General features: G+C 49.6%; 2 protein-coding genes across 7 annotated transcripts in view; both read right to left on the bottom strand.

Annotated features, from left to right (window-relative positions):
- Window positions 1–355: 355 nt before the first annotated feature.
- Window positions 356–11175, bottom strand: part of SYNE3 (spectrin repeat containing nuclear envelope family member 3) — a 100010-nt gene continuing 89190 nt past the window's right edge. For 5 of the 6 annotated variants that reach the window (XM_053601520.1, XM_053601519.1, XM_053601524.1 and 2 more), the window contains one exon: window positions 10470–10890. In XM_053601520.1, the coding sequence (XP_053457495.1) occupies window positions 10690–10890 (201 nt within the window). In that variant the 3' untranslated portion in view covers window positions 10470–10689. Of the gene's footprint in view, window positions 920–10469; window positions 10891–11175 lie in introns of those variants that run through there. The other variant, XM_053601523.1, reaches the window with a different exon arrangement.
- On the bottom strand, window positions 1032–3938 carry LOC128593800 (putative uncharacterized protein encoded by LINC00341). Its single transcript, XM_053602138.1, has 3 exons — window positions 2848–3938; window positions 2732–2789; window positions 1032–2656 (listed from the first exon to the last, which is right to left on the bottom strand). Exons 1-3 carry the CDS (start codon window positions 3062–3064, stop codon window positions 2371–2373), a joined length of 561 nt encoding a protein of 186 aa, XP_053458113.1. The 5' UTR covers window positions 3065–3938; the 3' UTR covers window positions 1032–2370.

The following is an 11175-nucleotide window of genomic DNA, read 5'->3' as shown; positions in this document are numbered from 1 at the left end:
AACTCCAGGGAAGGCATCCCACTGAACCAGTTCTGAATCTAGATCTAGAAGTTTCAGAATATTTCTCACTCACATTTCTGGGCTCTACTTGGATTAACATGGAGACTAAAACTTTCATGTTTCCTTTATCAGCCACTTGAGGAATGAGGGGTTTCAGAGGAAATGCTTTTCACCCAAGGGCTCCTTCTCTCTCTCTCCTCCCCAAGGGTGACAAGGGTTTCTTGAGATGATAGATATGGAAAAAAAAAAAAAAACTTAGTAAAAGTATTACAAGCATTATTAAAATCATGACTGATTTTTTAAATTTTTCATTTGAGAGAATAAATTGTATAAGAGGCAAACCTTTTTATTTCAAATCATTTTAATGGAAGTGTACACTTCTATGCCTTTGGAAGAAGATGATGCTGGACATACTTTCCCTTTTCTAGTCAAACCGGAACCATCGTTAGGAGCCTTTGTTGATGTGTGGCGAGTTCTGGGTTCCCTCACTGGTTTCTTAGATCTCTCCCGCAGAGCCAGAATGGTGTCTCCTACTGAGTTGTCAGAGTCCTGCCCTTCTTGTTTGCAGCTTCCACACTGTGGGCTGGGAACCAGATCACCACACCCAAGGACTATTTGTTAAACAAATCACCCTAGTGGGGTTTCTATTGAGCCCTGGAGTTGGGAATGAAGTGGCTTAGAAAGTCCTTGTTAGAACCTTGCTAGCGCCTGGATCTGTTGGGGCTGCTGTTTCTCTACTCAGAGTGCATTTTAAAATTTTCAAAATCCAATTGGCCTAAACCCAACCACCAGACTGTGGCTGAGGAGGTCTGGGGAGATGCTGAGATTGTTTTCAAGATGCTTCCAGGCGATGCTGAGGTTCACACTGGATCAATGTTGCTCTTGCCTTGAGTTCTCCCTCTGCATGAATGAGGGTGAACTGAAAGTCAGAATTTAAAAATAAATCAGCCTTAACCTCATGTCATCTTCCTTCTCTTAACCTCTTCAAATACCCCTTTACTTCAGAAAAAGAATTTCCAAACCACACAATATTTCATAGACCAAAATAGAGATTTTTATTTCTAAACATAAAGCAGATAATTAAAAAAAAAAGTTACAACAACAAAAACATCAAACTATCTTTTAGAACACTGCTACTCCCAACTTGCACAAAGGGAAGGAGATGGAAACTTCAACATAACTATAAAATATAGCACTGAGAAGAAACAAGGGGGTCCCTGTGTTCCTCCCTACACAGGCAGGAGGACAGGGAAGGCTCTCAGTCGGCTTTGGACTTGATATGAACCGAGATAACACACACGTGTTCCAAGACAAGTCATTTGGCTCCAAGGCCTCCTTTCCAGAAAGCTTGATTTATTGCAAATGCATGTTTTACTATCACAAATAATATGACAAGAGTGAATATGGTCCCTCTGCACACTGTTACATAAGAGAGCATTTAAACAATAACATTAGTTTGCTTCTGACATCAAAAACCATTTATGCAGCATCTATACATGTACACACACACACACACACACACACTCACCCACCTCATATTGTTGCTGGCCCACACTGCATGAGCCATACCATTCCAGCCACACAAACAACTGGTCAGTATCAGGTTACTGTAACCAGGTCTTCAGGTGCAAAGGATGGGGTGAGTTTGCTCACATCCACCTGGCTTAGGTAGAGTGAGATAGGAATTTGGCTGTTGCTCCCAGGTGGGTTTCTGAGGAGGCATGGGGTCCTCTGGTTCCCAAGTCCTCCCTGGGGAGGGAAGACAAATTAAACTAGCAAATCCTTCAGGGTTGGACACTTTGGAAGGAGGGGGGCCTGGTCCTTTGGACTTGAAACGGAGGGGGAAAGTACTCATTCCTCCAAAGCTGGTATTGGAAATGTGCCATTTTTCCTAACACACACATACAATGAGAGAGAGAGAAAAAAAACAGTCAAATTTAGGACCCGGGGAACTAAGCCTCCTTCAAAGCAGCTTATTTGTTATAAGAAAAAGAGTGGGCGTCATTTCCAAGCCAGCCTGAGGAAATTTCCAGATGACAGAGACCTAAGGAGTCAATGGCCTTCCACCCTGTATGGAGTTACTTCTCTCTAAGACATAAAACACTGGGCATCAGAGAAAATGCCCTGGACCCAGTGTGGTCTCCCTGAGTTCCGAGAGACCATGGGCTGGGGTAGGAGACTGTCCTAAAGCCTGGGAGCAAGAGCTGCCCAGCTGTGCTTCTGCCACACACACACACACACGCACACACACACACACACACACACACACACACGCACGCTTCCCTGTCCACTCCTTCCTCTCCAATAAAACCTCTGGAGGACGCACAGCCACTGCCTTTTTGTTTCTCCCGTGGCAGGAACGGGGGCTGCTCAGCAGGCAGTGACCTCACAAAGCTGACTGTTCTCTGCCTGCCCCTGCAAGTGGGCCTGTCTCTGTTTTTCCAGGGGGAAGGCAGACAGACAGTAAGCACCTTCCCAGTCCCCCAGCACTGCATCCTGGTGTGGCCTGCTCTCCATGGTGACAGGACTCAGTGGAGGGAGTGGGCCTTTCACTCCCTGCTCTGCAGTGTTTCCCACCAACCAGCCAACCAGCTGCCAAGGCAGCAAATGCCTATGGCCTACAGGGGAAAGAAAAGCAGCTGAGGCCAAAAGAGAGCTTCACAGCATGGTGGAAGGGCATCAGGCTTAGAGACAGTCATCTCTTGGTTCATGTCCCAAATGCACCACTCACCAACTATCTGGTTGCTTTTGGGCAGGATGCTTCCCCTCTCTGCGCTCTGATATCTGCTCTGGGCTCATGCCATGCCTCCATAGCATAGGTGTACGATGTTAGGGCCATTTATCAGCCCTCAGTTAATGTTTCCTTCTCTTTCTTTTTCATCAGAAGAGGAAGAGAGGCTGCTGGACTGTGACCCTCATCCCCACAGAGATGCCCAGAATGGACTGGTCTCATGTCCCTGGTTGCTGAGCTCAGAAGTAAGCATTCCAGAGAGGAAGTCCAGGATCTTTTTAGGAAATAGAGCCCCCACCATGTGACTGCTGTCTCCTGTCTGGGTACTATCATGTTATCATGACCACTAGCAGGCAGGTGCCGGGAGATGCTGGGTCCTGCTGACTGTACTTCAAGGCTCAGGGTGCCCTGTTGTGTGGTCTGCTCTTAGGCCAAGAGCTTGCGATTTTACTGTCCTTTGAGAAACAGTTCCTCCTTGTTTTTACTTTGACAGAGAGAAGGCATTTCTTTTGTTTGAAGTTAAGGGAGAAATGATGACTGGTTTTAAGTTCTTTGATTCTGGCCCTCTGCTGGAGGGGCTCATGAGGGGCTGGCAATTGGGTTATAGAAACTACCTTAGCAGTGTCCCTCCCTTTCCCTCTTAAGACCTCAATTGTCTGCTAGAAAATGAAGGCCTGGCCTGGACAGCATTAGAGACTATTTCCAGGATTTGTACCCCAGAGCTCCTCAAGCTCAAGAAGAAATTGTAACAAATGAGCATTTCCTGGGCTGATTCCAAACACACAGATGTTAGAAAGCTTAGCCCTGGATCGGCACCACCAGGACAGAGAGCTGAAGGGGCTGTCTCTGCACACAGACACGGCAAGCAGGGACATTTGGTATATTTGTTCCCAAGTCTGCAAGAAGAATGTCTATAGTATCTTGTGTGGACTTGAGGGAGTCAGGGCCCCTGTCAGGGATGGGCAGGTTGCAGAGTGGCAGACGGTCATTCTCAACAGTTTAAGGGTGAATGCCTCCAGGTTCTACTAGTGGAGTGTGAGACCAAAACAGAGAGGGTCAGGATGAACCCTGTCCTTTAAGAAACAGTTCCTCCTTATTTGACAGACAGAAGGCGTTTCTTTTGTTTAAAGTTAAAGGAGCAATGGCGGCTGGTTTTAAGTCCTTTGATTCTGCCCTCTGCTGGAGGGACCCATGGAGGCTGCAATTGGGTTATAGAAACCACCTAAGGAGTGTCCCTCCCTTTCCCTCTCACTGTGGCAGAGACATCTAAGTGCCACCTTACTCCACCCTAACCTTCTTTCTTACTATAAGGACCCCATTTTGGGGGGCATGATTCCACCTCCTACAGATGTGGGGGAACTGTATGACACAGGTGACAGAGACACTTTCCTGGAAAGCTCCTTGTAAGAAGGGAAGTCTGCTCACCTGCGCTTCCTGCCTGGAACCCAGATGAAAACCTGAAGATAAAGTAACCATCCTGCACCATGAGGTAACCGTGACAAAGGGAAAGGGAGTTAGTTGTAAAACCTTGGCCCTGACAAGGTTGGGTGAGGAGATGAAGCCAGTAACTACCTCACTCTAGAGTTCTCAGAATGAGAGAAAAGTCAAGTTCCTTGTGTGTTGAAGCCAAAGTTGGTGGGGGAGCAGTGGGGGGGGGGTTCTGTTGCCTTTGGCTTAATCTGGGGATTCTCTCTACACAGACGCCCACCTTCCCCCTCCCAGGAGAGCTGGTATTAAGAGTGGCGCTGAGGCTCCAGAGCTAATTCTCCCTTTTGCTAACAGGTAGGGGGAGGAGTCAGGGAACCAGCCCAGGGTCAGACAGCTCACTAACAGCAGAGCTCCAGCTCAACACTGTCCAGTGCTGAGCAGTGTCACCCTGACACCCAGGGGGTGAACAGACCTTCCCCTGTCCCCAGGACTAACTTCCTGAGCGCACTGGTGGAATAGGAGCTGCTGAGGTCTCAGCTCCTAATCTGTAAAATGGGTGCAAAGTTGGAACAAGACAGTCTGTGAAAGTCTTCCACCTCTGACAGCCCCCAAACCCAAGTATACTCCTTCAGCAGAGGAGCTGGCATTTTCTACGCCATTCTCCCTCGCCTAAAAGTCCAACTGCAGTTTGTCCCACTACCTGCTTTCTGAGTTTAGCTTGTCTCACTCAAGTACTAGATTAAAAAAAAGTGATTTTTGATTGGGAACATCCTAATTTTAACATAAATTACAAAAAAAGCAAAATAAGGAGGCTAGAATTGAGTTTTTTTTGTGGGAGCTTGCATCGGGGCTAAGGTGTACGGTTTTCCTCACGTGACAAATGGGCTGGTTGTCAACAGCTGCCAGGTGTGGTTTTGAGGCTGGTGAGCGAGGTCCTCTGGGCTGGAGAAGGGAAGGGGAAATGCTCTGGGATCAATTTTCAATGTCTGCTGTGGGTGCAGTAAGTGGAGCAGTTGCCTCCACCTCCCTGCAATGCTGGCCTAGACTGGTGGCAATCAGGTTGGGGGGAGGGGAGTAGAGGAGTCCGTGCTGGATTTGCTGAGTTCCTGAGAAAGAGAATTAGGGTAGGACCCCTGCTGGGCCAGGGGCACAAGGGACTCTCTCACTAATCAAGGTGCTGCCACAGTAAGAGACACTCTGGTAACAGACGGCGAAGGAAGCTGCTGGCATCTTAGGGCTCAGGGAGCAGGTAGGGACCTACGCCTGACTACTATAGACACAACCTCCCTAGGGGGATCCTTTAGTGCCCCTGCTCTGGGGAGTTACCATCGGCAGGAGGAGGGAGAGGTGACGAGATACTCATCCTAATTCATGGACGAATTGATCACTGAAATGCCATCGCTGCCAACCCAAAAAGTCCCCAGTGGGGAAGAATGGGTTTCTCAATTTGGTATTTCCAACCACAATTTTTCACCATGATCATAGACTAGTAACTGTGCTATTGATAGAAACACTAAACTATGTAGTAGTTAAAAACTCACACACCCAGTGTCAGCCCTCCACACCAGCTCTCCAGGGCCCTCTGAGGGCCAGCGTGGCCCAGCACCCTCTGTCCTTCTGAGGCACAGCTGTCTATTCCCCCTCCTGCCGTGCCCAGGTCCGCTCCTTGCCCTGCCTCGCTGCCCCGGCTCCCCTGATCCACCTTCTTTGCTTGCACGGTGCATAGTCATCAGAGTAACCTCCAAGAGGCAGCAGAACACCCCACACCTGTCCTGAGTGTGCCTACCGTCTCCCCTGTGTGGCCCTTCCAGCTTCTGTGATGGGGGTCTGCCCCCCCAGGGAGGACAGATAGGCAAAGTCAAGATGCCTGCCATCTGGTCAGGCATCTTCTACGGCACAAACCCTTTCCCTGGTCTGTGAGCTTCTTGAAAGCAGGGACTGGGATTTATTCACCCAGGATCTTCCAGCACAAAGTCTGGCACAGAGAAGGGACTTGAAGAATGCTGGTTGCCTTGGACTAAAATGACAGAGGGCATAGATCACTTCTTCCCATGTCTTATGGGAGAGAAAGCCACAGATCTGGGGGGCACACAAATGGCTAGTGGGAAGACAGGGCCAGTGGGCTTCTGGATTTTTCATTAAAGTCCACAGCTGGCTGGCTTTCAACCTTTCCTATGCCTCTTCTTATTTCTCCTTTCTTATCTCCTTCTGGGAATCCTGTCTTAAGCATTCTTCAAGCTGCTCTCTTCTCTCCACCTTTTCTAGCAGGGTTCCCAAACTTTAGGATTTCATGTTTATCTAGAAAGGACACTGTATTGGGGACAACTTTTAATTTTGTCCAATGAGAACTCAGAAAACAGAATATAAACCTTAAAAGAAGACACCTCCTACCCATCCTTCATTTCCAACTTAACGTGGAAGGGTTGAGGAGCTGTTGTTTGGGAGAAATAAATCCTACGCAAAGGAAAAACTCAAGGCATTTCTCCTTTTGTTTGTTTTTTTTTTCACTTCACCTTTGGCCAGTGAAATCTTTGACATTGGGCCTTGTCCTCAGATGAAAGTTGGGAACTAGGAAGGTACAGCCTGACCTTCTCATTCTCTCTTTCTCTCCCTCCTCGTCCCCCAGCTGTTTCTCAAGTTGTGGTAAAATACACATATGATTTAGCATCTTAACTCCTTTTAAGCACATGGTTCAATGTGTTAAGGCTGACGTCATCTCTGGCCTTTAGCTCCTCTGTTCCCCTGCCCTGACTGGCCCCTCCAGCCAGCCCAGCACCAAGTGCAGGTTCTCAAAGCCTCTGCTAAGCCCTTTGGCCTCCTGGTCAGGCTCTGGCTCCAGCTGCCCTGCCTAGGGCAGCCTGAGCCTTCCCCCTGCAAGCCTGACACCCCTGGCTCACAGTTTGTTAGCAGCAACCGATCAGGGGGCCCTAGATGGTTGGCAGAGACTGTCCACCTTCAAGTCTTTATCTGCCCTCTGCTTGTCATCCTCCTTATCCTCCAGGCCATGGAGGGTCCCCAGCTTCCTTGCCCTGGAGCTGCCCAGGGAAAAGCACCTTTGGACCCCTGGTCCCTGCCAGGAACTCCAGCCAGCTGCCCGAGGTAAATGGGCCCTGAGCTGGGTCATGACATCCAGGACCCACTTCCTCTGCACCCAGGAAGGGAGTGATACATCAGGAAACATACTCGCCTCTGGGTTTTTAAAGCAGTTCAACAAACCACAACTGAAGTTCCTACCCTGTGCTGGGTGCTGGGGCTGCAGTGACATTACTCAGGACTGGGCACCTCACCCTGGGACAGAGGAGGGGCTCATCTCCCAGCTGGGCAGAACGTCCTGTTCCCCTGAGCAGTGTGAAGATGCTTGAACATGACCCACGTGAATGTGCTACCAGATGTGAAGCTCCTCAGGGCTCAGGGCCACCATCAGGGAAACACGTGGAACTGGCTTTGGCCACATCCCAGCTGAGTGATGTGCAGAGAGTTCTGTTCACCTGTCCACTGAAGTCCATCCCCAGAGGCTGCAGAGACTATAACCCAGAAGAGCCAGCCTGAAGTCCCCTCCTCCCTACATGGCTTTGCGGTCAGACTTGGGTTCAACTTTCACTTGAGCAAGTGTCTTTTTCTTTGAGCCTCAGTTTTCTCATTTCAAGCATTGGGGTAAAGTAACATCCAACCCTGGGGGATGACTGTGGGAATTCCATAAAATGTGGTCGCGAGCACCAGATGCAGCCTGTCCGTGTCTCTGTCATCAGTCTTCACTCTGTGTCCCACACTGGGTAGAGGGCTCCTGGCTTTGTCTGCTGCCCACCTACTCCCAGCTTTTGTTTAAAAACACCTTCTAGATCCTGCGTGTACCTTTCTGCACTCAGAGAACAGACTAAGAGAGAAAGGGGAATGGGGGACTGGCAGAGGTGGCTAAGCATCAATCTTCCCCACTGGTGTTTCTCTCTCCTTCCTCCCCCTCCTCCGCCCTTCTCCCCACCTCCTCTGCCCTCTGCTCTCCATCGGTCTCTGTCTCTGTTACTTTCTTTCTGTCTCTATTTCTCTGTCTCTCTGTCTCTGTCATTCTTTGTCTCTCTTTCTCTCCCCCTCCTCCCATCTCTCTCTCTCACACACACACAAACATATTCCACAGCAATGCCTTTCTCAAGCAGCACTATGAAAGCTTTTCATAGCTATTGTTAAAAGGCTAGAAAGTCAAGTCATAAAAAGAAAATGGCCTGCACCCACTTTAAGTTCTCAAGCAAAAGAGATGGCATTTGAAAGCACCAGTAAATGGGCTGTTGTATCATATCACTGTATTTATATGAAAGTAATGAAAATATCAATTCTCTTTAAAAAAAAAACAGTTATGCAAACAAGCAGACTTTAGGGCATCATTATCAAAGTTTAAAAAATATATATCATATATAGACATGCCCACCCGCCAGCTGCAGGTTGCAGTTTCTCCCTCCCCAGTGTGTGGTGCACATGGCTCGGCCATGTGCTCATTAACAGCTTTTCTCTTTGAAGTTGCTGACACGGGGCATTGTGCCATAGTGAGCAGGTGGGGCCTGGGGGCCGTAGTGACTAGTTGGCTCTGGCCTTGCTATCTCTCGCTATGTAGCCATGGGTAAGTTACTAACCCTCTCTGAGCCTCAGCTTTCTTGCCTGTGACATGGGAGAGTAGAAACAGAAACCTTCCAAGTCCCGGCCACGATTCTGACAACAGGGCTGGATGAATCAATTCAGTGGGACCTGGGCTTGGCTGCCTGCACTTGAGGTCTTGACTCATTTAGCCCTTGATTTTTCCAGTAAAGTGGCCACCTGCAGAGAATGAGCTGGTGGCTGTTTCAAAGAGCATGCTTTCTGAGCAGTGCCCAGGGTCTCCTGTCCTGTGAATGTCCAGCTATTCCTACTTGCTGAGGCCTGGGCCCCCATGGGGAGAGCTCGCTGAGGCTGGGCCTGCAGCCAGGAAGGGAGGGGTCAGGGTGCATGTGACAGCAGTGTGCTGGGGGTCAGGACCCACTTAGGGCCTCAGTTTCCCCTCTGTTTATAGGACCTTTCTGGGGTCTATAACATTTTATGATTCCAAAGTCCCCTTTAAGGCCTGAGGAAATCCCCTGTTGGTCTCCAATTTGCAGTTCAATAGCCAAAATCCATCTGTAGAGTGGATACTAAGCATCCTTTACAAAGGGAAAAATTAGTGTTGATTTACAGAAAATATGACCCAGTTATAAAGCACTCAAAAACCATTCCACACATCCCTAGGGAAGAAGGGACATGTGTCCAGCCTCACAGCCCAACATGGAGTTGCCCTGGCCCCTCCCAGGTGGCAGCAGGAGCCCACTTGCCTACACCTGGCTGGAGAGAGCCTGATTGGGCTGGGCTCTGGTCCCATGTGGGGACATGTGTGTGACATTCTTGGTCCAATGGACCTGCCCATCTCCAAAATGCCTTCTAGGAAGGGGAGGAAGAGCCCTTCAGCCAGGCTAAGCTTCAAGGCCTATCTCTCATCTCTGTCTTGGACCCTCGATCCTCGGCCCCTGGCATGGCAGCTGCTTCCCTTCTGCCCTCCAGCTGGAGTTCTAGATGGTGATCACTCAGTTCAAGAGCAACAAAGGAAACACATCTGTTCCTGACACTGTCAGGTGGGCTCTGCATCCAGAGTATGCTTCACCATTCTTCATGGACATCTTAAAAATAAGGCCTATCTCCTTCTCTTTCTCCCCAAACCGCTCCCTGAAGACTCAGCATCATGACCGTGGACATTCATCCTTGGCCTGTAGTCAGAAGATACTGCGCAGCAGGGGTTAGGGGCTCCTGCACTTAATGCCTCCATCTAGCTGTGCTTTGTATTTCTGGGTCTACTCTTTGTAATTCTTTTCTTCCTTTGACTTCCCTCTGTCACTTGCCACTTTTCACTGCCATCACTGTGCCTGCCTCTGGTCCTCGCCATTTCTACTTTGAATCCGCAGCATCTAATCTCTGTGGTTTTAAAAACTGGACTAGCATATCTGTTCTCAGTGTGTGTAAAGCAAGAGTCACCGGCCTCCGAGTGAGGGTCTGTGCTGCTCTTCCACGTTGGCAGCTGAAGGGCCTCTTCACCAACATCTGAGTTTGGGGCTTGGTTTCTGGCTAAGAAACTGTCATGAAAGTGACATGTGAATGGTTTTTGCTTGCCAGGGCTGACCACAGACCAAGTCAACAACACCACAAAATCCCATTGGAGAAACACATTGCTGGGAATTTCCCCACCTGCACATAGACCTTGCATGTGAAATTAGACATACTACGCGTTTACATACAGAGTATATAAAAATTCTATACATTATTCCCTCATCACAGAGAGTACACACATGGTACAGACAGACTTAGGCAACACTGTAAAAAAGGAGGTTGGTTCTGGGAACACTGGCACAGTATTTGGACTGACGCAGCTCTGCGGTCTCAGGCCTGCCCCTGTTTCCAGTTTCCCTGGGCGGGCATCCTCAGGAGGAGCCCCGGGACTGATGGAGGTTGAAGAAGAGTCAGTCACCTGTGTACCCGGTGGGCTAGGTGGGTGGGGGGCCATCGTAGCGCAGCATGAGCGTGAAGGAGCGGGCGAAGTTGTTGGCCAGGGAGCAGCTGCGGTGCTCGTCCCCGACGGGCAGCAGGAGCAGCAGCAGCAGGAGCAGCAGCAGCAGCGCCTGCAGCGGCAGCGCCACGCAGCACACCTTCCGGAGCAGGGAGCCGAGCCCTCGCCCCCGCTGAGCCTGCAGAACCAACACAGCACGCGTGAGGCGGGCAGGGGCCACGGGACGTGAGAGCAGTGGGAGTGCTGGGGTGACCGTGTGACCACGCACGTCTCAGTGCTCCCATCTGTGAAAGGGGGCTAACGTGAATTTCGCCAGAAACAAAGATCTCTGCAGTTTTCTCAAACCATTCAAGGCATAAAAGGAAGAAGAACGTATAAAGTTACAGGCTCTGCCAGTTGTTAGCTAAATCCTTGCCTGCTGTATCAGCACACTGGCTCTGAATCTTAAGAAGGTCACCCAGCT

The sequence above is a fragment of the Nycticebus coucang genome, chromosome 9, assembly GCF_027406575.1.
Source record: "Nycticebus coucang isolate mNycCou1 chromosome 9, mNycCou1.pri, whole genome shotgun sequence".
In the NCBI taxonomy this organism is placed as follows: Eukaryota; Metazoa; Chordata; class Mammalia; order Primates; family Lorisidae; genus Nycticebus; species Nycticebus coucang.
The sequence above is the reverse complement of the archived record's forward strand: the minus strand, read 5'-3'. Positions and strand labels throughout refer to the sequence as shown.

Bases quoted from the DNA above. Each gene is read 5' to 3' on its own strand.
- LOC128593800 (XM_053602138.1), bottom strand. From the start codon at position 3,064: ATGATAGTACCCAGACAGGAGACAGCAGTCACATGGTGGGGGCTCTAT. The intron at 2,790-2,847 runs GCTGATAAATGG...GCATGAGCCCAG, and splicing joins GAAGGAAACATTAACTGAGG to AGCAGATATCAGAGCGCAGA. The intron at 2,657-2,731 runs GTGAGTGGTGCA...CATGCTGTGAAG, and splicing joins CAAAAGCAACCAGATAGTTG to CTCTCTTTTGGCCTCAGCTG.